This window comes from Grammomys surdaster, unplaced genomic scaffold (genome assembly GCF_004785775.1).
Source record: "Grammomys surdaster isolate TR1022 unplaced genomic scaffold, NIH_TR_1.0 217, whole genome shotgun sequence".
NCBI classification, from domain to species: domain Eukaryota; kingdom Metazoa; phylum Chordata; class Mammalia; order Rodentia; family Muridae; genus Grammomys; species Grammomys surdaster.
In genome coordinates, this window is record NW_021604662.1 from 587106 (window position 1) to 615039 (window position 27934).

Sequence of the window (27934 nt, forward strand, 5' to 3'; positions counted from 1 at the left end):
TGTGTGTGTGTGACAATTCATCTCCCTCACATTCTTGTTGAGAGCAATAAGAATTTTATAAGTGTGCAGGGAACACAAAAGTTCTGGTTGTATGGAACAATGAAAAAGCTACCAACTTTTGACTCTCAACCTAATTCTTCCTGGCCAGAAAGCTCTCAGCTTATTCATAGGTCTTTAATGGACCCAGACTGGAAACCTGAAAGAGGCAGAGGTTTCTAGTTTTTGGCAGGATACTGTGGGATTTCAGGTGCCAGAAAAATGGGTTCCCTGATGAGGTTGTTTTCACCAGTCACTACGACAAATGGTCAATTCAGTCACTTCATTGGAGAAAACATCACTCTAGCCAGCTTTCTGGCATCTGTTATTCAAAATGACCATTTAAAAACACATTTTGATTTTCAGCTATCAAATATGATTTAGACACAAAACAGAACTAGACATTAGTCCTGGTCCAAAACATAGGTGATGCTGACAAATGATAGGATAAGGATAATAGTGAAGAGAAGAGTAAAAGAGGGTAGAGGGAAAAAGGAAGAAAAAATAAGAGAAAGTTATACAAATATGTGAAAATAAAATGTATACAATTTTTTTGTGGTGGTAGGGATTGAACCCAGAGACTGGTACAGATTAGGCAAATGCACTACCATTGGGCCACACCCTTAGCCCACTTAAAAAATAACAAGCTAACAGTTCCCTCTTATAGTGTTCCTGGAACATATCAGCAGAAGACACACATGAGCAACTCTCATACTCACACGGTAGGAAGTATTTGTAAAATATCAATTTCTTAGATTTGATTTTTAATTGTATGTATATGCATGTGGGGTGTGCATGTGAATATAGTACCTCCAGAAACCAGAAGAGGGTGTAGGATTCCCCTGGTACTGGAGTTATGAGTAGTTGTGAGTTATCTCATAGTTGTTAGGAACCAAACTTCAGTCTGCTGCAAGAGCAATATGTTCTCTTAAACTCTAACATATCTCTCCATCCCTGAAGTATTTAAATAGGAAATTTTCTTGTTTCTTTTTTTAGTCTACCTAATTGTATTTTTACTTGAAATGTTACCTATATTTGTCAGATGAAGTGTAACACTATAAATAGGAACAAGACATGAAAGGTAACAATTTCTCTAATGATTACTACTGGAATTGATAGCAAGACTTTATGTAATAAAATACACTGTTGTTTTCCTCTTCCATCTAACCATGATCTCCAATCCAGTTCTGACCTGCCACAGTGTAATTTTCTGTTTTTCACATTTGCTTTCATTGGTCTTAATAAGGAAGATAGCCCAGAGAGCCAAATCAATGGGAGAAAAGAGTTGGTTTCATGCTTCTGGGCCATGGCAGGAGGAAAAACTATTCCTAGTTCAAAAATAGCATGTTCTCAAGAGATTTCCATCTCAATTTTAAAAACACCATGGACAGTGTTAGAGATGACACAACATTACAGACAGTAATGGAATCAGCATTTAATTAAACTGGGTGTATATGAAATACTCTAAAAGTGGTTTGTTTTACTCTTAGCAAAGGACAATACTTTGTTTTTGAGTCATAATGCGTAAGGTCCTGTGAAAAAGCTTGAGGGATTTACTTATAAGAAGTAACTTCCAAAAATCAATAATAATTTTATTATTAACTTTATTCGTACATTAATCTAAGGCTACTAGAATTAGTGTGGATTTAAAACTCTAGTGAAAATCCATGCTGTGGAAGCTTGTCTATCTTCTCTCACTAGAAAATGGGAAGGTAATTTCAGCCAGGTCTAAAATTTGCTTTTGTTTTTATTAGGGACTTTGTAGTAGTCTGGTATGAAAAGAAGAGAGATCGGAAAGCCATGTGCAGACACAACAGGAGAAAAAACAAACCAATTCTTTCTGTGGAGCAAACTTAAACTTATCTGGTAATATGAAGTTGTATAGTGCTCTCTAGAACTAACCTGAATCACTGCAAATAGATGACAAATTGCAGATATTTCTCTGGGATTTGACTCCTGAAAGAAAAGAAACCCAGCTGGTTAAGCGTGATAATAACTGTGCATATATATATATATATGTTTAATATATATAACATATATGTATATTATATACATAAATGCTGCACTGCCAAGAAAATTTGCAAATGAAGGCATCAAATGTAAACCAAAAATATAAAAAGCTGAACAGAATTGGCTGGATAAATTGCACAAAGAAGAAAGGAATATGTTTTTTCTTAGATGAGCAGCTATGGGATGTGACTCTAAGACTCCTTGTCATATCACTGTCTGGCCATCAATTCTTCTCTGAAATTTCTTTGTCCCCTTTCTAATTAATCCTTCTCCTGTCTGATATAAGTAGAGAACAATGGAAATGAATTATGTATGGAGAATTTAAGTGGCCTAGTCCTGAATCATAGACCATCTTTTCCTTCCAAGATGGGAAAATCCTAGAAGACTCTAACGTTGGTCTAAGTTCACATAGTGTACTCAACAAATGCATATTCAAAATAATAGTAATGCCACTATTTCACTCCATGAACAAATGTTACAAAATTCAAGCATATTTGCTGAGTACTCACTATAATTTCTGGGTCTTGAGAGGTCCTACATACAGACCCTATCCTTAAAGTGCTTACACTCTGGTGGGTGATACCAGTCAGGAAATAAAAGGGTTGTGTGATGGTGCTTACTAGCAAAGAAATAAATAGGTTCAGTGATGGACTGGACATCAGGGCATACAAACACACAAAGGAAGAAGAGATGAGTGGGAGATTAAATGATCCCTGTTAGACAAAACAAATTTTATGCAACTCAACCTGAGAAATGCTTTCTCCTTTGTGAAACAAGTGCATCTTTTTTATTTGAGAAAAGCTCAAAGTTCCATTCAGTAGTTGTATATTTTTGTTGACATGTAAGAAATCCATAGAAAATAGAAGGATGGGAAAGGCTGATGAGGTACTACATAAACTAATGAAGGAAAAAGATCATTCAAAAGATTATTATATTAAGCAACATTTAGACTCTTTGATATGTCATCTTTGTCAGAATTATATATAAAATGTCCAAAATCCAAGCTTATATCCACTGAATATTATGATTTGTTCCTGTGAGAAATTAGTTTGGATGCAAAAGAAAATTATAATTTGACTTGGTGCACATGATCTGGTTTCTGTCAGAATGATTTATTGGTGTATGAGTACCATGTGTCAGCTAAATTTAGATTCTGTGAACAAACTGAATTTCACACTATGCAAAATACCATGCATCTATAATATGTATAGATAACAGGCAGTGATGCTTACAATAGCCTTTAAACCACTGGTCTCTTGCATGGTAAGCTTGCTATTCTCCTCTAAATTTCACCTGCACTTTCATTTCCAGGGAAGAGTATCTTTTGCTAATCTTTCACAGTGAGAATTTTCTTTCCCATTTCTAGGACTATTATCTCTAATTCCCGCCCTTCCCTGAATACATGACCACAAACAATTCCTTAAATCCTGACTGAGAATAACTTGAGCTGAGAGTGGTCAGATAATATTTTAGGTTTTGTGAGTTAGGTGATTTCTGCTGCAACGGTTCAATTTTATGAAGCAGAAATGTATCTACAGAAAATAATTTAAACAAATAGGCAGGGCAATGTTTCAATAAACTCTATTTACAGAAACAGGCAGTAAACCATATTTTCCTTTTGAAATCAACGAAAAACCCTTGGTGGTGGGCCAGAGCTTGTGCTGGGCACTTAAAAGTATATCACCTCTTCATTTAAAAAGAGGTTTAATCCTTTAGTTCTTTTGTTAATTACATTCTTACTCATTACTATCAGCCCTGTGTTGTCCATGTGTCTTAATCATGTTAAAAATATCTGTGGATATGAGGGTGTAGTTTTGGTGATAGGGTGCACACTTCACATGTGGGCCGGTGTTTAATTCTCAGCATCTAAACAAATAAACAAACAAACTGGTAGAATCCTCCTGCAGGCATGCTCATGTCAGTTAACTGTTTACTCTGTCTTTCTTTAGACTAAAAAATTCTTAAGGGCAGGCACTAGCTGATTACTATTGCACAAACCAAAATACCTGGTACAATTTCAGGTAGCCGATAAATATATATCTATTCTTTAAGAATAGATTCTTATTTTTAAAAGTAGGAAAAAAGACAAAGAAATCATAAATACCAGCCATTTCTTTAGGTTTACTTTAGTTATAAAAAGAAAGTCTTGATATTGATAATAAGTCATACCTGATGCATTGAAGGTTTTTACTATAGTGATTTTAGATTTTTCTGCAAAGAAGCAATTTAAATATTAGAGCAGAATTTGTTGCTTAAAAAAAAAAACAATTTGCCACGAGTATTGTTTTTTAGTGAAGTGTCAAGAAAAGCACACACTTGAGATCTTGAAGACACCATTGGTCATCTTAGCAGCAGAATGAATGGGACTCTCATTCACAGAACATGCAACATTGGCCCAGGGTGGGTCTGAGAATGGGAGTCACATGTTTACCCAGTTAGATCACACCCATTACACATCCCTCTGCTTGTGTAATTCTACTTCAGTTTCCAGGCACTACCGCTAGACCCATAAATATGAATTTACAATGCAGGTGGGTAGAACTAAGTTATAAACAGTGCCTTCAGATGACAGGTTATAAAGAACATGTGATTCAGAAGGAAAGTCAGTGTGAATCAGGGCATACTGAATCAAAAATATTGCTTACTCTAATTTATAATCAAGAATCCTGCTTTCTTCTTTAAGGTTAATAGGATACTATCCTCATTGTACTGGGAGATAAAATTGTTCTGAGAGAAGTCAAGACCAGCTAACAACTGTTGCATAACCATCTCACAGTAGAACCACGACTACTTAAGTTAGAGATTCACGGGCAAGTAGTAATGTGCTCTGAAAAAGCAAGCCTTAGGATTATCTTTCCAAAGACGTTTGGAGACAAAGTCCCTGGCTCATCTCCCAGATGATGGAGAGTCTGGTTTAGAAAGCCTTGTGTAAGGGGAATTGCCAATTATAAGAGGCAGCATTCAGGGCACAAATTTACAGTGAAATTCTGTCTTTTTAGAGCAGATAGGCAAAATTGAAGGAAGGACTAAGCTCAGAGCTTGGAGACACAATGAAGAATAATGGTATTATACAATTTCAGAAACCGTTGTATGTGTGTTACCGATGAGCTCACTTGGGTGTGTGACTCATGGACAATGGTTAGTGGCAATTTTAGAGGTGGGTACAGTTTTGTGCTCTTATTAATAATCCTTTATACATTATTTTGTTTGCCTTGCTATTTTTCTCTCCATAGCAAGTGAAGCACAACTGTAAAATGAACTTGTATATTTTTTTTAGCTAAATCTATAAAAATATTCAACTTCACTAATAATCAAAAATTAAATAACCTTTGGAAAAAAGAACAAGATTTAATAATATATAATGTAGCAAAGGTACAGTGAGCAACAATGCCATTCTCACCCACTGCTGGCAAAATGTTGTGGGGTACAAGTTTTTTAGAAGGTAATTAGGCAATAGTTCTCAAAATATTCATACTGCTGACCCATTATGTCCAATCCTTAGAACATGTCCTATAGAAATCAGGGATGAATGCAAAGATGGTGCCATCAGGAAGTTTATTGCAATGATTATTAAAAAAATATAAACAACTTTAATATTTAACATATGGCACACAATGGGATATGAAGTCATTAATAGCAAGAGACAATGGGGAGTACTTACAATTTAATATTAAATTAAAAGAGAAACATAAAATCTGTATATAAATTATGACTATCTTTCATATGTGTATATGTATATATGTATGTGTATATATATGATCACAAATGAAATTGTACCAAATTACTAATAATAGTTTTAGTGAAGTAACACTAAAGATTAAATTTTCTTCTTTATTTTCTTATTTATTTCCCTATATTCTCTATTTTAAGAACTAATCTGTATTGCTAAAATATTCAAACATAACAAATGTTATTTTTAAGTTGAGTGCGATGGCCATAATAAGAAGTTTAGGAGTGTAGTGATGACAGAATGACAGCTCAATGACAGAGTCAAAGAGCAGGAAAGGTTGAACACCTATGGAAATAAACAAGGGAACAACAGAAATGTGTTCCTTTGCTAATCCATTAGACCCTACCTATGAAAAACTCAGAAAACCACAGAAGGCAAGCTATAACATTCAGAAATAATTTGAAATTACCTGTTTTGTTTAAAGTCGACAATACTTCTGAAGCAGCATCTGAAATAATAACAGTGTAATGACTGGTTTGGTTAAGAAATGTAACTCTTCCCAGATTCCTTGAACACTTCTATTTCCCCTAAATCTAGAGTTTAGAGTTTTGCAAAATCTAACTGGCACTAGCCAATGCAACATCCCATTCTCTATTATTCGGCCCCAAGATGAACTTGAGTACACATTCATTCTATCAGAATGCGATTTTCTGAATGCCTATTATGTGTGAAACATATAACACCAATATTTATTAGATATGACATTTATGTTATTTAATATTTTGTCTCATTACAGAAAAGGGATGGAAAGATTGTACGAGTCAGATATTGAGGAAGACAGGAGTGAACCGGTATCTTCTGACATGACAGGACTCCTGTACTCGGGAACTCACACCAGCTGTGGTTGCCTGCACAAGATTGGCCTAGTTAACATTCTAGCATGAAGTGAGAAGGGGTTCATGAGCTCCTCCTACCCCTAACCAAGGAGCTCTGGACAACTGATGCTTCTGGGGGAGAGAGAGTCAACATTCTCTAAGGGCTGGCTTCAGCAGATGGCTCCACCCTCAAGAGTGTATGGATAGTACAAATTGGAGTTGGTGGATTATTAATTTATTTTTTAAAAGGATATAAAGTTGGGTAGGGAGGTAAAGGAGGACCTGGAGGGAGTTAGCAAGAAGAGAGGAGGGTGACATTGAACAAAAACATTGTATGAGATTCTCCCAAAATTCATAAAAATAGCCAAGCAGTGGTGGTACATGCCTTTAATCCCAGCACTCGAGAGGCAGAGGCTGGTGGATCTCTGTGAGTTTGAGGCCAGCCTGGTCTACAAAGTGAGGTCCAGGACAGCCAACAACAACAACAACAACAATGTTAAAAAAGAAAAAAATAAAATGTCCCTTTTTTTTTGGTTTTTCGAGACAGGGTTTCTCTTTGTAGTTCTGGCTGTCCTGGATCTCACTCTGTAGACCAGGCTGACCTCAAACTCAGAAATCCGCCTGCCTCTGCCTCCCAAGTGCTGGGATTAAAGGGGTGCGCCACCACCGCCCGGCTAGAAATGTCCTTTTCTTTCTATGCTAATGAGAAATCCTTCATGGATATGAACTTTACAACAGGAATAACAACTTTAATAGCTCTGGGGATGCTTTATCAGCATTCACATTACTGATGGCACATTTAAGTCAAATGATGCTAGTTTAAATTTAAAGTTCTTAAGCATTATCAATTTAGGAAATTTTTGTTTCAATCCTATTTGATATAAAACCTCATTAAAATTGATCCTATTGGTATTTCATCAAATGAAAGAATTCTAGAATCTAGTATTAGAGATGAAAGTTTAGGAACTATGGGGTGCTGCAGACACAGTGCATAACATAGCCCATGCCTGTAATCTTAACAACGGGGAGGACAAGGCTAAACTACTGTGAGTTTGAGACCTCATCTCAAAAAACAAACAAGCAAACATCTAAATAAACACAACACATTGTCATGCTTAAAACACACTCACATATATCCCAGATAATACACAACAGAATTTTAAAAAAATCACTGCTGCCATAGCTAGATGGAAGATAATCTTTTTCAATGTACAAAGTAATTATACACAAGAATGACAACTGGTGGTTCTTCCCGTTAGACCATTTATGAATTTAATCACTTTCAATCAGTATAAGATGCATCTATGATTATTTAACTCCTCAACCACCACCGACATGGCAGAATTTTATTTTAACCGACAGAGTCTGAGAAGTGATGGGGTTTGATTGAAATAAGAAAGAAAACTGGTTCCCCTCAGAGGGGAGAGAACAGAATGTGCTGCCCCACCTACCTCCCTGGGATATCATGAAGTTCTTTGCCCTTTTCTCTAACATGATGAGGAGCCAGGGTTTTTTTTCCCATTTCATGCTATTTAAAAACTGATAACAATCACTCATAAAGAGACTGTCTTTGGACACCCTGTACCTCTAAATTCATGCTGAATCATATTGAAGTCACTAGACGTGCTTCCCACGGTTAAATAATCTGTCATGTCAAGTTTGCTGGCGAGGTGTTAGAGAACAGTGAAATGGAGTACTTTAAAGTGTGATTGATGTTTCCAGTATTTTCTCAAATATTTACAGTGGTAGAGGGATTTTTTCTTCTTCTTCTATGATCACAGACACTGTATCAATTAGCCAGAGTGGTTACTCCCACATGTTTTAAGTTTTGGAGTATTGGACTATATGGAATCACTCAATGTATCCAGATATAATTTAGAGATAGAAATCTTCATTGCTATGACTCATTATACTCCTGTTTGTATGAAGGGTTATGAATTTTCACTTGCTTCAGAAACATTCTTACCCTTGAGGCTTGTGGTTTCTACCTCTTTTTTTCCCCCAAGAAGAAGAAGACAAAGATATAATTAAAAGAGAAACTTAACAAATTGGACTACATCTAGGCTTTAATATTTTCAGAATCTTGCCTGGTGTACCATTGGAATAGGGGATAAGACTGACAAGAGATGATTCAGCTGCAGAGGGAGAAAAAAAATGAATACTTTGAAACAATCATATTTCTTTAGAGCCAAGGTCTCAACATATAGTTCTGGCTTGAAACAGTTATTTGTGAAATATTAAGAAGTCAGAACTCTTGTGATACAATTATAAAAAGTACAAAAAGTGCTATGAGCCTTGTAATCATAAAGTCCACTGCACCTGTATAATACCATGGTAGTAAGTTAGGAACCACATTGGAATAAAGTTAAATGATAGCTTCACTATTTTCCCAGCCAAGAGAGTTTTAGAAAACATTTTAAATCACTCATTGAACTGTAGTCATGGATATATTGACACATTGACTCCATTCTGTTATAACAGTGCCTGCCAACTGCCAATTCTTCCCATGGTAAATTTAGAAAAAAAAATTCATTCTTCATATAATATATTCATATAATATCCATATGATATATTAGATATATTATTATATACATTTAGAGTATATAATATAAATATAAATATATGATATAATTATATATATATACACATATATCTTATACCATTCAATATGATATACCTTTCAATATTATAGTACCTAACCCATTTCTTGGTAGCTCATTTTAAAATACAGCTGCTATTAAGATAGTCAATCAAGTTATAGATTTTTTGTAGGACGACTCCACTTATCCTAGGAAGTCAATCTACTGCACACATTTCACATATTTAAATATTTAAGAGATTTAGTGGTTTGATTTCTACCTAAACACTCGAGGAATCACAAACACTTCACAACAAAAATCTTTAGCGTCTTAGAGTACAGAGCTTGATTTTTCAGCTGGTATGGACAAAATCTGAGGGTGGCAAGCCCTTGTCTGGCCTTTTTCAGACTGCTCATGGTTGGCTAAACACACACACACCCTGTCTGTCCCACATTATTACTTTCTTATTTTGTCATTTACTATATTTATTATTTTAAACAATTGCCAAGATATTTAAGTCAAAGTGTGCTTAAGGGGTGAGGCAAAACATTTGGCCACAGCCAGTTTATAATGAATGACTACTAATTCTTTTGGATGTTGATGAATGGTGACACAATTCAAAGAAAGTCTGTGGGCATAGCTGTCTTCCTCCCTTAACACTACACTGAGTCCTACTTTCAGGGTACCCAGAAGCCAGGTTATGACTAGAACTCCAAAAACACTGCTCTCCATTCTTTAAAAATAGGGTTTTGCAGACTTTACTATGATTAAATTTGGCAAAAGCTATTCCATTAGAGCAGTAGCTCTCAACCTTCCTAATGCAGTGACCCTTTAATACAGTTCCTCATGTTGGGGTCACCCAACCATAAAATTATTTCATTCTTACTTCATAACTGTAATTTTGCTATTGTTATGAATCATAAGGTAATCTATTTCTCCAATGGTCATAGGCAACCCCTATGAAAGGGTATTTGATCCCTAAAGGGTCACAACCCACAGGTTGAGAAACACTGTACTAGAAGAAAAATATACTACCATGCCGAACCCTAGAAGCTCAACAGCTAGGGGCCAAACAGACATGGACAAAGGAAGTTGTGCTCCTATGGCTTGAGGTTCAGGGGTTGAAGCTTCACCTATCTCATGCCGATGACAGTCATTTATTGATCCTATAGCAGGCACAAGTGCTCTCTTATTTCATCTTCAAATATCCCATGAGGCAGATACTATTGTTCTCAGTTTACCGAGGAAGAAACTGAGGCACAGAAAAGTTATGGAACTTGCTCCAAATCTGAGCTAGTAGTGGAGGTGGAAGGGTGGTGTCTTAATTCAAACCCCGAGAGACAGGGGGACTCCACAGAATGTGTTACTGTGATTAAGATTTCCCCCACTGAGCCTGTTTCCACATCTGTAGCATGAACATAAGGATTCCTATTCTGCAAGACTGAGAGGAATGAGATGTCTGAAGACTTCTGGGCACAATAGTACATGCATAAGAGATGGCTGCTGGTTTTGTTTGTTCGATTTAAATCATTGAATAAATGACAGAAGAAGTTCATTTTCCTCTAAGGATGGCATACCAACTGACACACAACCCTTCTAGGATATGTGGTATATCAAAAAGAAGACAGGCTGGATTCAAAGAAGCCATGTGCTGCCTTTGTGTGATGTGGGGCAAGAAGCTGTGAGATCTTCCACAAGTTGTTCAGAAGCCTTAGGCTTTATTCTCTCACCATTAGATGTTAGGATGCTAGTGTCCAGATGCTAGTCTCACATTAGAGTACTGTTCTCATTTCCTATAGGTTCTAGTTCTAAAGTCCTCTTCAGTTTATTTGCCTTCTTATTGTCATGAGTACTAAGCTTTTAGAAGCATCTATGAAGATATTCTGTAAGTGAAGGTACTGAAGGTGTGTATTTAAGAGAACAGCTCACTTTGCAAATACATTAAATCTTGGCATGTTTAAGTTCTTGATGCTGTTTAGACTTGTGTGCTAGAAAGAATCTCAAGCATAGCTGAAGCACTTAAGCAGCTACCCCAAGATGTGCACATTTTAGTCCCTAGAGCTTTGCCAGGTAATGTGGAAGGATGAATATGACTTCTGCTATTGGTTTTGTAGATGTATGTTTAATGACAATTGACTTAACCAAGCTTCTTAGAGGAAAACAGTTTTGCCTTATCTGACCCTATGGCATACTACACAGAGAACTTCAGAGTAACGCTTTCATGCGATTCCCCAAAATCATAAAATAACTCTTACCAGATGGTGATAACAAACTGGAATTACCAGCATTTTCTGTCAAGGAAAAAGGTGATTTATCATTAGTTTGGTTTGTTCACATATTTGTAGGACATTAACCTTTTTTAATGGCAATCAATGTAAATTGAGCTGCAAATAGCTACCAAAAGAGGGCAGCATGCGATTTCACTACTGTTTTCCATACCCTGATTAGTTTAGTGTTTCCTTTCAGTTCTCTAAAAGGACAGCTTCCTGCTGAAACAAGCCTTCAAGTTTCTAACTCGTGTGTGTGTGTGTGTGTGTGTGTGTGTGTGTGTGTGTGTGTGTGTAGAATAACAGGTGATCAGGTGTCATCCTCTATCTCATTCCAGTTTACCTTTTTTGTTTTGTTTTGCATTGTTTTGAGACAGGGTCCTGCACTGAGTCTGAAACTTATTGTTTGGGCTAGGCTGACTAGCCAGTGAGCTCCTGGGATCTGCTTGTCTCTGCTCCCCAACACTGGGCTTAGAGGCACATGCAATCATGTGGGATTTTTCTGTGGGTTCTGAGGATCTGAACTCAGGTCCTCTTGCTTTGAGAGCAAGCACTCTTAACCACTGAGCCATTTCTTCAAGTTCTCAAGTTTTAACTAGTAATGGTGCTCTATATGTGGTGTTGGATAAATGTGCAATGTACACAAACTAAGGAGATAGCTTAGACTTTAAGCTGTTGATTAATGTTCGTTAACTATGTAGAAAAATGTCCACATCTGCACAAATTATATTTCAGTAACTTTTCTTTTTAAAATACAAACATTTGGCCTATCATGCCACCTCTTTCTTCTTAGTTGAACTAGATCAGCCACCTTTGGGCAAATAAATTACAAGAACTATTGAGTTATTTGGGGAAAATGCTCAGATCCCTTAAAAGAAAAACACTTCTTTTTTTTTTCTCCTGTTCAGGAAAATAATACATGTTTGGAGCTAGAGAGATGGCTCAGTGGTTAACAGCACTGGCTCTTCTATGGGACCAATATTCAGTTCCCAGCACCTATATAAAACTCCAGCATGGTCACAAGTGCTTGTAACCTCAGTATTGTTGCAGGGCAGAGACAGGTAGATAAATCCTGGAAGCTCACTTCTCTGCCAGCCCAGCCAAAATAGTGAGCCTATGGAGTCAAGAAAAGAGTGTCAAATGCCCTGAAACCAGAGTTACAGATGGTTATGAGCAAACATGTGGCTTCTAGGAATTAAACCCAGGTCTTTTAGAAGAGCAGCCATCTCTCTAGCCCGTAAGGTAGACATTTAAAATATGCTATTCTTTCCTTTTTTTTTTCTTTTGGCATGGTTTTCCCTTTAGATATTGCCTTACTTTTTCTATGTCTCAAACTCCCAATATTGGTGGTCCATACCACCTTTCATGGTCAAACCTAGCCAACTCCTCACATATCTCACATGCCTTTTGCCTTCTAAAAACTAGGCTGGGGTTCTTTGAGGGTTTGTCCCATTCACTTCTCACTCAGACAAATGACAGGCTTGTCACTCCCAGTGAGTCATATATTTGAACTCCATGCCACTCTTAGGAGATATTTCCATTGTTATAAGGATTCATAAGCAAAGAAAAGAAACAATTGGTTTGTTTTTTTTCTTTCAGATTTTTCTTTGGAAACCTACAAAACAAATCTTAAACTATTATTAATTTGTTATAGTCTTGATTTAAACTCATAAAATTATTGGAATCCATCTATAAAATTTACTTAGTATGGCTCTTTGACTAATTTTTTCTGAGTTTTTTTTAAAAAAAACATAGTTCATATATTCCAATTATGGAGAGAATATTTTTATAATGGAAAGAGTCCACATAGAGCCTGAAGAATAGGAACCTCAAGAAAATAGCTCCATGGATGGAGACACCTTCCCTGTCTTACATGCTTAGCACTTTTCCCCAGCATTATAGCCACAACCTCCCAAACTCCAGTGTCGAATGATCTACCATGGTGTCAGTGATCCCATATGATTGTGCCACTGTCATTGCCTCTCCAACTCAATGTATCCAAGAACTCAGCTTTCATCACCCCATATCATTTTGACATTTGACCTATTCTTGAACTGAATAGGACTGATACTAACAATGACTAAGAAATTCAAGTTGAAATTTCTTAGTTGTATTGGGTTCTCATGTTAATGCTCTAACAAATTATCAGTAGTGGCTTACAATACAAATTTGTTATCCTAGACTTCTATAGGTCAGAAATCCCCTACAGAGCTAGCCAGATGAATGTCAAGTTCATGACAAGCTACAGTCCTATCTGGAAGCTCTAGAGGAGAATCCCTTTCCTGCTTATTTGAGTTCTTGGCAAACACTGTGGTTCCTTGTGGTTGTAGGACTGAGGTCCTCGTTTTCTTACTGGCTATAGACTGAGGGCCAGTCTAAGTCTCAGAGTCATGTTTCCTGGCTTATTTGTCTGTCTTCAAAGCCAGCGATGACAGGATAGGGTAGGCAAACTCTCATCTTCCATCATTGTGTCACTTAAAAACTCACAGGATTTGACTGGGTTTATCCAGGAAATCTATGATAATCTCCACATCTCATGGTCTTCAATGCTAATTACATCTGCGATGTCATTTCCACATCATTTCCAATTTGAAGCTTGTCTTTTAAAATTGCAAGTTTTAGAAGATGACACCTTTATGTCAACTTTCTGGCCCTCTAAAGTATTCCTTGGGTACAGAAGCTGACGGAGATGGCTGTTTCCTCTTTATATCTTAAAACATTTATTGGCTACATCATGCACTTGGCATTTGGACATGTTCATGAATCTTTTTTACTGTCTGAGATTGGAAAAATTATAAACGATGAAAGTTGATTTGATTCAGGCTCAGTGATTAAGAGCATTTGTTACTCTTGCAGAGGACCTGGGTTTAATTTCTAGCTCCCATGTGCTGGATGTTCACAAACAATGGCAACTCCAATTCTTGGGGATTTAATAGTATTGTGCCTATTAGCTGTGGACGCCAAGTATATTCATAGTCAAATGCATGTATACAAGCAAAACATTCACACATAAAATAAAATGAATAAGTATTTTTAACATTTTTATTTGATTCACAGTTCCGAGGTCTGAGAAGTACAAAATCAAGAGACTATATCTGGTGAGGGTCCTCCTGCTGTGTTGTACATATAAAAAAAGCAAGTGGGCTCACAAGACAGAGTGATAACTCCTGTGAGAATGATATTAATACGTTTAAAATGGTGGGACTCTCATGACTCAATCAGCTTTCAAATTCTCTACCTCTCAATAATATCACAAAGGCAAGTAAATGTCAATGTGAGATTTTTTTTCTGGGGGAGGGCAGATTCTAACCATTGCATAGGATAGCTTTAATTTTCCCAATTAGATGCTAACCAGCTTGTTGTTTTATCCATTATCCTCCAGGCCAGTGTCATGAGTCTTAGAACTATTCAAAGAAATCTTTGTTTCACCTGACAAAATCATTAAGAAATCTTTATCATAATAGAGTACTTGCCTACCATGTTCAAGGCCCTGGGTTTGATTCTTAGCATCAAAATACTTACATGCAAACATACATACATACATACATACATACATACATACATACATAACTGCAAAATAAATTTCTATCAGTCAAGAATCAAGTTATGAACTTATGACAGGTAGATCAAGAGGAGAAAATTAACTCAGAGAAACAGTGGAAAGGTAGAAGTCTAGAATAATCTTCTAGGATTGGAGAAAGAGACATGAAGCAGAAGCTGAAACCATGTAGAGATGGGGGTTCTCCAGTGACAAGGGAATCCTGGAGGAGGCACAGGCACTATGAGTAAGTGAATCAGAGAAGGAAATGTACACACATATCTGTGCATGCACATACACACACACACACATCACACATATACACCCAAACACACACACACACACACACACACACACACACACACACACACTTGTTCCTTTTTTTTTATACTCCAGTTTTTGTTACATTAATACACATTGGCTAAACCTAGCTGGAAGACCGTTGCAAAGGATCAGAGCGAGAGGACGGAGAATGAATCTGAGAATGCGGGAAAGCGATCTAGGCAGAATTTGTAAAGACTTGAAAGTACTTCTTGGATAACTATTACTCTGAATGTGATGTGTAGAGTAGTAGTTATGTCTAACGATCACAACGAAGAGATCATGTAACGCATCTTACAAGTGTGTGCTGAACTGTCCATCCAAATTCATGCCCAAAATCAGTGTTAAAAGCCCACAATTGTGAGCCCCAACTGCCTAGAGTGGTAACCTCAATAAAACGCCACACTTGATTATTCCTCTTTGCTTAATGTCCCCTCTCTGCTCCCTGACACTACTTTATAAATAAACCTGAACCCAAATCATGAGAGGCCATATCTGGGTGCTGCTGAAGTGTTCACTGGGGTAGGGGTTAAGTTTTTGAATGTGAGTTGGCTGTCTTAAAGCTGTGACAATGCCAATGAGTCTTCCAACACACCAACCCTTAAGTTGGGTGGGAACAAGACTTTCTCTTCCAGAAGTGACTTTAAAAAATACAGCTAGGCCCCCTTGAGTGAGTACTTTTTACCCAGCTGAAACTCCTCCAGATTGAATTACTATTCCACAGAGAGATGTTTAAAAAACAAGCCACCACACTTAGGCACTATCATATGGCAACCGTAAACAAAACAATATTTTGTTATTATATCAGCTTTTCAGAACCTGAGACAATAAGCACTCTTCCAGATAGCACCTTTCCAGACTTTACTACGTAAGCAGAAAGATGAATAAAAGCATTTCTAATTTGGCACATCCAAAGCTTGTTTACTTGAACCATGACCATCTCACATCCCACTGCTCAATAAGGACTCTTATGTAACATATTTATTAAAAAGATTAATAATGACATAGCCAAAGAAAACTTTAGCTCTTAGCTGATGGAACTTCCCGGGGAGAAAACAGCCATTCTAGGTGGGCTTTCACCACAATAGGAAGAGGGTGAAATGTAGTCTTGATCCTCCAGGGCCCAACTCTTGCTCTTCCTCCAGCTTCACATATAACTAGCCCACCCGCCTCATCTTTTACTCTCTAGAACTGAGCAGACATGAGACATCAGCCATTCTAAAGCTCCCACACACTGGCAAGTATCGTGGGCCTCATATGATTACTATGAGGGAGCTGCCGGGCCTACCATTGCTTCACTTTCCCCTGGATCCTTCAGATGTGCAGCTCCTTGCCAGATGTGTGTTTAATTTTGTGCTGAACAGTCTAATTTCTGTGGGACATCCACACTACCAAGATAAAAGACAACACAGACCAACATGAGATTAGTTGGGTTCCTATGTCCTACAGTTCATACCCCGTGGCTTCTGGTTGGTCTTGTTCTCCCGTCGTACATTCATTCTCCCTTCCCAACTGCTTGCTCTATTAAATATTCAGTTCATGTGCCAGCTGTGAGGAGAGAAGCATCATAAAGTTTCAACCCCACCCCACCCCCACATAGTTTAACTCAGTCAAATCCCTATAGCAAACTCCTTGGGGAAGGGAGCTTGCAGGAGAGAGCGTGAGAGAGGGAGAGTGTCTGCCTTAGCTGTCCTATGTGATTTAACACTGGCTTATATAGTTTGAAACAGAAAATTTCTATGACAATTGGATTAAATTGTCTATAATTGTGCTCTTCAAGATGGCAGCCACCATCTTCATGTGACAAGTTAAATTTAAATTAATTAGGCAAGTGGTTCTTTGCTTGTGACCATGTCCCCTGTTCTGTATGTAGTGTACCAAATAAGCGTGTATATTTTTTTTCTAAAAGCAAAATTTAAACTAATTAAATACAATAAAAAAAAACAAACTCCACTGCCCTAGTGAAGGTTGAAGCGTTCAGCAGTCACATATGGCTGGTGGCTACAGCATTGAGTAGGCGTAGAACAGGTTCTATAAAACAGGTATAGAACACTTCATCATCACAAAAAGATTGGTAGCTGACAGTGCTGGCCTGTAGCACTAATGCCTTGTATTTACTCACAAGTCAGGTGTATTACAGGGATGTTTGCTATGTGTTAAGTCACAAAGCTGAGATAGCTACTGCCCCTTTACAGAAAAGGAAACTCAAACACAAGGTTTAAACACTTTGCTAAACTCAGAGGTTAAGATTTGCCCTCAGAAAATCCAAGGACTAGAACTCTTACCTTTATGTTCACACTGTAAACATCACATTGATTTGGCTTGGTACAAAAAAAAGTAGTTGGCTTTGTTGAAACTTCCTACACTCAAACACTCTAGTTCAGATAATGGGTATCTTAGTAAAGATCCTAACAGACGCCTACACTTTCCTTAGGGCATATGAACTTGGATTTTTATATGATCCCTTGGAAGAAGGAATGTCTGTCTCACTTCACTCTACCTTCAATGGCAGAGTGAGTCAGGGACTTAAAGAAATAGAAGTTTGTTTTCCATTTATAAAATCGAATAAGCAACCTCAAAGAGAGAGCTGAGGGTGGAAGAGTCAGGGAAAGGGTACTGTTCGGGGGACCCAGATTGACAGAAGACCTGCTTTCTTCAACGTGAAGAGTCCAAATTTGCTGTGGATAGCACCACCTAGGGGACAATCAGGAAAAGAGAGTGGTATCTTTTATTGTTTGTTTTTGTTTCTTGTTTTTCAAGACAGGATTTCTATGCATGGCATTAGGCTGTCCAGGAACTCACCCTGTACACCAGGCTGTCCTGGAACTCACAGAGATCCCCCTGTTTCTGTCTCCCAAGCACTATTACTAAAGGTGTGTGCTACCACCCAGGGAAAGTGATATCTTAAAGGAAGTTAAGCCATTTGGGCTGATAATGCTGCTTCCCACAAAACAAAAACAAAAACAAAAACAAAAACAAAACCATAGACTAGCAAAGCCCCCATACCAAGCATGAGAAACCTCCTTCCAAATGGTTGGTCAGGTGACTCCCTAAACAATACAGATCATTGATGTAGCCCTTGGTTGACTCTCAAGGTTTAAAGGTGGGTCCTTATTGTTGAATACACTACACAGGAATTATTCAAGCTGGATCTGACTTGAAACCCTCCTTCCTGTGGTCTAGTTTCCATGGTACCAGAGAACACTATGTAAGCTGCCAAGGGAGGGAAGCTATTAAACAGTCCTACCCAGCTGCAATGCCTATGAACCACAACAGTGACCAGCATGGCAGGACATACATAAAGGTGCAGTAAGTGGCACTCACAAGTTGGTAGTGACCAGCAGTTGTCTAATGGACTTAAGGCCCATTCAGCAGGAGGGAAATCATCCCTGGTACTGGAAACCTAGGCAGGTTTCTGAGGCTCATGAGGCTACAGCTGTTAGAATCTACTACCACTGCTCTGCTAACACAGCATAGTTCCTAACTACATCCTAAATCTCATCCCGATACCCACAGGTAAGTGTAGCTACCACCCCTCACCTAAAAAGCCCCTATTTGCAGCAAATGGAGACCACAGAAAACTACACGGGACACAAAATAGATATCAAGAGATTATGTGAAGTTTAGCCCCAATTGACACATCTACATTACAATCCTGTATCTATGGCTCAGGGAACATTGAGGAAGAAGGAGCAGAAAGATCCTGAGATCCAGAATACCAGAAACTCCGTTGTTTGCCGCGAGAGGGTCTTTCTTAGAAACAGCTGTATATACAAGACTAGAACAACAGCAATATCAATGGACATGCTAATGTGGATGGGGTAACTGTGGGTCCCACCCTAAACAACGGACTATGGGTAACTAACAAGTACTGAGAGAAAGAGAATTAGCCTACCCACCCCAGGGGTAAACACCTTTATTGTCCAACACAGAGGGACCAGCCTGGGAAATCATATACAATTAGCAAAAAGGGACTCAGTAGGTTATATTTATGTATTTGTACATATGTGTGTGTATTGTTACATAGACATGTAACAATAACAACCAAAGAAAAAGAGGCTATCAACTTGAAAGTGGGGAGTATGGGAGGGGCTAGAGGGAGGAAAGGGAGAGGAGAAAGTGAAGTAATTTTATTTTAATTAGAATATTTTTAAAAACATTTAGAGAGGGTACTATTCAATAATCAATACCCATTAAACTACTGATGAGATGAGATTAATGGCAAAATCATTGTCCCCAACCATCATTTCTCTCTTATTCTTTGTCATGACAGTGACAAGTTCAAGCAATCAGTGTGAACAGAAGGAGACCTTTCTATTTCCAGCCTGAATATGAATTTCCCTTTCTTTGTGATTCACCCTCCCAGCTTAGTTGGCAGCAAACAACCAAACTATGGTTCTTCCAGGACCCTCCAGAGCAAGACTACCATATAATGAGCCTGATCTGTCAACAACTCTGTGCTGGTAAAACCCACTAAGAAAGGTTGAAATTAATTCTTGATTAAGAGAAAGAAAAAAGCCTACTTAGTTGGAAAAGTTGCATTTTTATTGTTACCCTTTTTTTTGATGCCACATTTAACCCTTAATTCTTGCTGCTGTACTTATGGGTGGAAGACCTTTATCAGGCCTCTGGGCCTTTGTAAATTGGCAGTTTCTGTCCTAACGACTTTTCCTATGGACCAAAAGGATACCATGCAAAAATCTAAACATGATGATCACAACATCATCGCAAACACATTCATAATTTAGTTTACCTTGGTGTTTTTTTGAGTGGGGGTAGGCATTGAGACAGGGTTTCTCTGTGTAGCCCTGGCTATCCTGGAACTCACTCTATAGAACAGGTTGGCCTCGAACTCAGAGATCCTCCTGCCTTTGCCTCCCAAGAGCAGTGTTTTTTGTTTGGTTTGGTTTGTTGTTGTTGTTTTAATGGTACTTCTTATCCACTTTGAATATCCAATCTCAAATAACCTTTATATAATAAAGTGGAAATTTTCTCCTTTGTGAAAATATTGTGATATCAGTAATTTATAGAGAGTATTCAAGACATAGTGATGTTTCTTCCATGAATTGCGTTATATGACTTCTAGTCTAACTATGGAACATCTTCATCTTGTCTCTAATGTTCGGTTAGAATATGCATAAGAACACTACCTAATTCAAGTTGAAGAAATAGCAGGTATGTCCTACTATTTTATTTTGAATTCTAAACTTTGAAGGCCTACTTGTGTCAGGTGCTGAAGTTATAGGAAGAAACAAAGCAAAGTCTCTGGCCTCAGTTTCCACCTTAAAACTAAAAATTCCTCAGTAAGTCAAACTCATTGTCTTCTGCTCATACCCCTCCAAGACAGAATTTGTTAGTGGTACTGTCAATCTGGCTTTGATTAATGACAAAACATATTTCATATTAACAATAAGCAAAAATGTTCATGTAGTTGGAAGGCAATGAAGCTGCGTGGCCAGTTCTTATCCATCCAATTAGTAACACCACCATAAGCCATTTAAAATTACTTCTTGAAGCAACGGTCATGTCCATCCTGTATTTTCATTTTTCTCCTTGCAATAAAAATGTAATTTGATACTTTACTGAATATTATAGTCCCATAAAAGAAGTTGAATTTTTAAAAGAAAAACAGAAGAAGGGGTATGGACCAAACAAGACACCACGGAAAGGACTAAACATGATGGCCATAACATCATTGGTAAAGCATCTATAACATACCTTGGTGGAGTGTTTTCATGGGCTTATGATCTTATTCATATGAGATATCTTGCTAAATGAACTAATGATGTACCACTATCAAGGTATATTTTACTGATACGCTTCCCTGGAACATTAGCATAATCCCTAGTAGCTAAAATCAGTGCTACTGTGGCTTTCATTCCTTAGGGCCTCTCTTAATCTCTACCCAGTGCTTTGGGGAAGGAGGGAGTTTAAACCCATCCCAGAATGAATCATGAGAAAGTCATATAAAAACCATGTTAATGAGCCTCAGTGAGTAAACACTGGGGAAGAGGTTAAGAACACAAGTTCTAGAGTCCTTACACTTCCACTATTCAGCTGTGTGAACTTGGAAGTGACTCAAACTGTCCCAGCCCCAAATAAGCACTTCTGGCTGTCTGGCATGCACAGAGTTTTAGGGAGCTTCTTTCTAGATCTTGGTTTTGTTGCTTTCTTGTTGAAGCAACCTACCCAGTTGTTTCCTAGCTTAAACTCCCACTCCCATCTTCTCTTTTGCAAAGTGAGGATTAATAGAAGTTTCTCTACCTCAGGGAGATAACATACAGCAAGGTATTTTGTAAATCCTGAAGACCCAGAGGAGTGCAATCATGTTGTTCCTGCTATTGTTGTCAACATTTAGTACTATGAGTTCTAGATTTTACAGACACTGAGACTTCCACAAAGGACCAGGCCTTTACCAGCCAGCACAAGCCACACTAAATGTTTTACCAAGTTTGAAGCCAAGAGATTTGTTGGCCTCATTGTAACTTTAACCACCTTTAAAATTTGTGCATGTTAAAAACACATCTTTATTTAAAAAAACATTATATGGCTTTGGGGCTGGAGACACAGGGCAGTTGTAGAGCACTTGCTTAGCATGAACAAAAGCCGAGAGTTGATCTTCATCACAGTCTAAAGAAAAAGACTTTGAAATGTTTTCACTTTCACAGTTGAATAGGAGTCATCCTTCAGATTGGATCACAGAGATAAGACACTCCAGGTCCTGCTAGAATCATTTAGGTCATGTTAAAGAAGTCTGGTGCTCAGGTTATGTACCCTGACCAATGGCATGAGGATCTTGGGACATAGGTACAGGTGGCAGGCTTTCTTTAAAAAAAATCTCTAGCTGATTCCATGGAACAGCCAAGTTTGAGAACCTGGGTTAGGTAATGAGCCACTCAGACGTCACACATAATTCTCGGAATGACATTGTGTCCAAGGCAGAACTCAAGGCTCCCCGAAATCCAGGACAATGAAATAGGGAGCTGAGCATCTAAAGACTGGGCAGATAAACTCAGCGTCAGACTGTTAATCTTAATGGGCCATCAGGTGAGCTCATGCATGCTATGAGGAGGGAAATCATATCTATCAATAGGAATCCTTGGCAATGTACTGCTTCCTCACTGAAATCTATGTAAGTTTGAAGAGGTAGCATGTGTTCTACTGGGACTCACTGGATTCAGACTGTAACACTGATAATATATGAGTTCCAAGGAAAGGCCCATGCTTTAGAATATCTCTAAGCCAGCTGGGCAATGGCACATGCCTTTAATCCCAGCACTCAGGACATACTGGCAGATGGATCTCTGATTTCAAGGGCAGCCTGGTCTATGAGTGAGTTCCAGGACAGCTAGGACTAGAGAAAAACTCTGTCTCAAAACATTGGAAAAAAAAGTTCTATTTGGGTTTGTGCCCAGTCTTATTGTAATTTGTTATACCATGTTTGGTTGATAACTCTGGAAGGCCTGTTCTTTTCTAAAGGGAAATAGAGGAGTGGATCTGGAGGAGTGGGAAGGTATGGAGAGTACTGGGAGGAGTGGAAGGAGGGGAAATTGCAGCTGGGATGTAATGTATGAGAGAAGAATAAATTTTAAAAATATTAAAAGAAAAACGAATATCTGCAAGCTTTATAGGCACAAATCAATTCCAACCACTAACTAGGGCTAACTGGGTACTTACTATATACTAGACACAATCAAGAGATATCCTTACCCTCAAACACCCGAATAAATGAAACCAGAAGGAAGAGTCCAATTCAGGATATGATAATGATCTTCAATAATTCCTAATATATAGTATGGGTATATCTTAAGAGGTGACTATATGTGACTTTTAGAGTGCTTTAAAGTTAGTAGACATAATTGAGTTGTAGAATCTATGGCTACAATAGACAAACAAAAATGCTGAACTTCCATTGATGTCTAGAATTGTTTACCTTGTTTGTGGAGCTTTTATTACACAGGCAAAGAGGGATCCTGAAATCTGATGACTGAATTGTTGGGTCTAGCGATGTAGCTTAGCAGCAAAGCACCTCCATGCCATGTTCATGGCTCTGTGCTCAGTTCCCAACACTGTACAAATAAGTATCTTTGTCTCCCCTGTGCTAAATGGTTATCTCAGTGTCAATTGAATAAATGCAAGATCTTTGTTTTCCTCCTGTATTTCTTTCTCATACTCAAGATGGCACCTAGGCTGGGAACGGACACAAGGAAAAGGGCATTCGAACCTGTGAATTCATCTACTGCTCATTAAGGTGTTCTCTATGGCCTCTGCAGAAGTTGCTCTCATCCTGGAGCGTTCCTCCATGTGATGGCTATCTTGACTGCCATCTCGATGACATCTGCACTCTCCTTGGAACCAGACATCTGAGCATGTCTATGAGAGTTTCTAAATCAGGTTAGTTGGGGTAGAAAGAGGCACCTTACATGTAACCAGCACCATTTGAGAGGTTAGGGTCTTAGAGTAAATAAAAAGGAGAAAGGAAGCCAGACAGTAGCAGTCATATCGGTTTCTTGATTATGGGTCCAATGTGAGCAGCTGCCTCAACCTCCCACTGCCACGACTTCTCAGCCATAATGGACAACTATGAGTCAACAAAACAAAACAAAAATAAAACCCAAAAAACAAAAAAGAAAAATAAAAATAAACCTAGTCCTCTCTCTCTCATATTTTGTCACAGCATTAAAAAAAATAATCATCATGCTTACACTCAGTATCTAATTGACACCTAATGCTGAAGGCTGCACCTAATGGGCCCATGGCCTTTTTGCTTAGAATCCTACCTAACCTTGGATAAGTCTCTTAGCTCTAAACACCAAGGATCTATTACATCCTTCAGCTGGTGTCTTCCTGGGATTTTCATGCCATAATCTTTGCTGTCCTGTCCCTGCTTGTGGCCCTCAATATAGCTGCCCACTGGGAACACAAGGGCCATTTAGAATCCCTTCCCATAACACAAGACCTGAGAGAGACTTGGGGAGAGCATCTCTGAGCTTCTCTTTGCCTCTCACCCCATCCTCCTCTCCCTTTCTTCTCTGAGGAGGAGGAGGCCCCCTGTGGGTACCAATCCACCCTGGTACATCAAGTCACTGAAGGACCAGGCACATCCTATCCCACCAAGGGCAGGCAAGGCAAGTCCAGTTAGTGGAATGGGATCCACAGGCAGGCAACAGAGTCAGGGACAACTGCCACTCCAGCTTATCATATAAACCCTTCAAGGAGTCCTGATGGGAGTTTAGGTGAAAAATAGGGTAGAATGTCCTCTGCTATCAGTGCTCCCTATAATCTATTCAGAAGCTCTAGAATTCCTTGTCATCATTTTACCTTCTAGGGAGAATCACAGCCCAACAGAAGTGACTCCATGCCTGAGTACTGGCTAGAATTTGGAGTTGTGAGATTAGCTGAACATCTACCTGATCAATGCCACAGTGAAACTCATAATTTCAGTTTTACAAGCAAAAGGTAGACATAGAGTAAGGAGCGTGACACTGGGTTTGACAGTAGAGGAGCATGCCAAAGAAGACAGGGGCCATTGTTTCAGCCTACCTACTGCTTCCTTACCATCTTTCCTGCAAGGAAGAATGGACACTGGAGAATCAAGTGTAAGAAGGTAAGAAGAAAGACAGCAAGGACTAGAGAAGGAAAATTGTAACTTATCACTGGAAATATCTGCAGCACTGGGAGATCTCTAGACCCAGCCCGGAGAGAAAGTTGGGGGTTATAGCTTATGAGATCACCAAGCTGTTTCAAATGTGTAATTGTTTCCAAGACAATTTGGCAGGAATGAAATTATAACCATCTTCCGCTATTATGTCATCCACCCTCTGGAAAATAGAACAGTTGTACCTAAAAGGAGAACCTCCTTCAAACACTAAAAAGAAGCAAGGCATTAGCACAGGATTGGAGAACAGGGAATGGGGATGAATAGTGACCCACCAGAACTGATTTGGGCTTCCAATAGAATGAAATGGCTCTCGCAAATGTCATCTAGTTAGACAACCGGATGTGTTAAACTCTGAGGCTTCTCTTTGCTGGCTGGTGGCCTCACAAGAGTGTCAGACCCACCTCTCCCTGCTGACAAGAGCTAATGAGTCATCTCTCAGGCTTCCAGGGTGAAGCTACTGTGTTTGCATCCTAGAGCTGGGGTGCCACTCCTTTCTAGTAACCCTAGTGTTCTCTTTCTTCCTCTCCAGGTCCCAGTGACACATTTAACTCTAGCCTCAAACACTTACTGCCCCAAGCAGCCTGGTTGAGGGTATATGGTATCAGATCCAGAGTCTGATGGGAAATCTTCATAGTCTCGTGACTCTGAACAAATGACTTAATTTCTTCAATGCTCAATTTTTCCATCCATAAACTGGGGTTAAAAAAAACTACCTACCATGAAGAGTTTGGGTGAGAGATAAAGGAGATAATGTTTACAAAGCACTAGGAAGGCTAGGCTCAGAGCAGACTCCAAGTCTGCATTAGTTTTCCCTGCTTTCATCTACCCGATATCCTTTCATTCTCCTTTCCCACTTGGCACTTAAGATGCACCAAAAGACCGAGAGTGTACCAGAAGTTCATGGTCAACATAATTCCAGGTTGCACTGATCAGAAGGAGGGATAAAGAGAGAAGGGAACGTTGGAGAAAGAGATTTGTGAGATCTCTTTTTCAGCTTGATAGAGGAAGGAGTATTTGGCTGATTGTTGGAGGGGAATGTGTCTCCAAGCAGACGTGAGAAGGTGACCTGGATAAGTTGAGGGAGGGAACATTTGAGTGAAACAGGGAGGGAAGCAAAAAATGGGGACATTAAGGAGCAGATGACTACTATGGGCAGGAGCCCATAATCCAACTGCGGAACTCTAGGAGACAATGACGAGCTTAATTCAGCACTGTCCTGCCAAGGGATGAGGAAAACAGAACTTTCTTGTTTGGGGACAGCAGGGTCCTATATAACTCTGGCTTGCCTTGAACTTCTCATCCCTCTGCTCTTCAGTGGGAGATGTGCTCTGAGGTATCTGGATAATCTGAACCAACCTATATGCAGGGACTCTCATCATTAAGGGCTCTACCACTGTTTATTTTTACTGTATAGATGCACAGGTGGCAAGCAAAGGAGTCTCAGATAGCAGAGGGCTTAAGATAGCTATAGGCAAGCCAGGCATGGGAGTATACAACTGTAATCTCAGCACTTGGGAGGTGGATGCCAGAAAATCAGGAGTCACTTTTGGCAATATAGTAAGTTTGAGCCAGCATAGAAAGAAATGTTATATACAGAGTACACATGTAAACTTTGTGGTTTATAAGGGCCTGAGTTTGAATTATAATTCTGCCCCACTATGAGCCAAATTTGAAACAACACATATTAAATACTGGCAAGGATGATGGCCACAATTTTTCATAAGCTCCCAAAGACACCTCCTTTCCAGAAAAAAAAATATGTACTTCATATGACAACATTCTCTTTTAATCTCTATACGGAAATGCCTTCTAGTTGATACTATTCAAGACAAACACCAAAATAAATCCTCGTACATTTGATAACAGGATTTTGGACAAAGGTGTTAAGACTGTTCAAAAGAAAAACAGCTATCCTCTTCAACAAATGATAATAGAAAAATGGAATAGTTACAGGCACAAAAATAGCTCTCAGGGAATCAAAGTTGGTTTAATTATGAGTTAAGGCTATAAAATTGTTAGAAGAAAACATAGTGGGGAATCTTCCTGACATTGGATTTGGCAAAGGGAGTTTCTTAGATTTGATACTAAATTATAGACAATGAAGGTAAAATATATTAAAATTAATTTAATATTAATATTTATATACTCATTGAGATTAAAAACTTATATTCATGAAAGAATTCTATGGAGAATGAAAATAAAAGATATTTGCCAATCATATTGTCTATGATATCCATAGCATATAAAAAAATCTCTAAAAGTCAACAACTTAAAAATACACTTTTTAAATAGGAAAATGATATGAATAGCTATTTCTCCAAATAAGAGATAAAATGGCTAATAAGTACCCCCCAACGATGTTGATCTCACTAATCACTAAGGAAATACAAATCAAAACCACAGTAAGATGTTACTTCATTCTTACCATCCAAACAAAAGAAAACAGTAAGTGTTGTCAAGGATGTGGAGAAACTGTAATCCCTGTGCTTTGACTGTAGGAATGTGAAATGTATAGCCACTACAAAAAGCAGGCTGGCAGGTCCTCAAAGAATACAAATGAACTCTGCATATCTAACCCTAGGTGTACACCCCAAAGAAATGAGAGCAGGGAGTCAGATGTTTGCTTGCCTAGGCTCATAGCAGCATTATTCACAGTAGCTGAAAGACAAACAAGCAAAGTATCCAAGAAAAGATGAATGGATAAACACAATGTGCCACATATACATACAATAGAATATATGTAGCCTTTAAAAATGAATGAAATCTTGATATATATAACTACAACATAGATGGTCATTGAAAAGCTGTTAAATGAAAACAACCAAACACAAAAGGATAAATATTCTATGTTTCCACTTATGCGAGGTACTTGGAAGAGGCAAATGTATACTAACTAAAATAATAGAGGTTATAGTGGGGATCAACACATAGTAAGTTGGATGACGAAAATATTTTGGAAATGGATAGTGGTGATAGT

General features: G+C 38.4%; 1 protein-coding gene across 3 annotated transcripts in view; it reads right to left on the bottom strand.

Moving 5' to 3' along the window:
• Positions 1-27934, bottom strand: part of Adgrg2 (adhesion G protein-coupled receptor G2) — a 61398-nt gene that overhangs the window by 32792 nt on the left and 672 nt on the right. Inside the window, exons 2-6 of one of the 3 annotated variants that reach the window (XM_028772680.1) lie at positions 11426-11461; positions 8679-8726; positions 6186-6224; positions 4216-4257; positions 1939-1992 (exon numbers count right to left, since the gene is read on the bottom strand). In XM_028772680.1, the coding sequence (XP_028628513.1) occupies positions 1939-1992; positions 4216-4257; positions 6186-6224; positions 8679-8726; positions 11426-11461 (219 nt within the window). The remainder of the gene's footprint in view (positions 1-1938; positions 1993-4215; positions 4258-6185; positions 6225-8678; positions 8727-11425; positions 11462-27934) is intronic. The other 2 variants (XM_028772681.1, XM_028772682.1) reach the window with 2 other exon arrangements.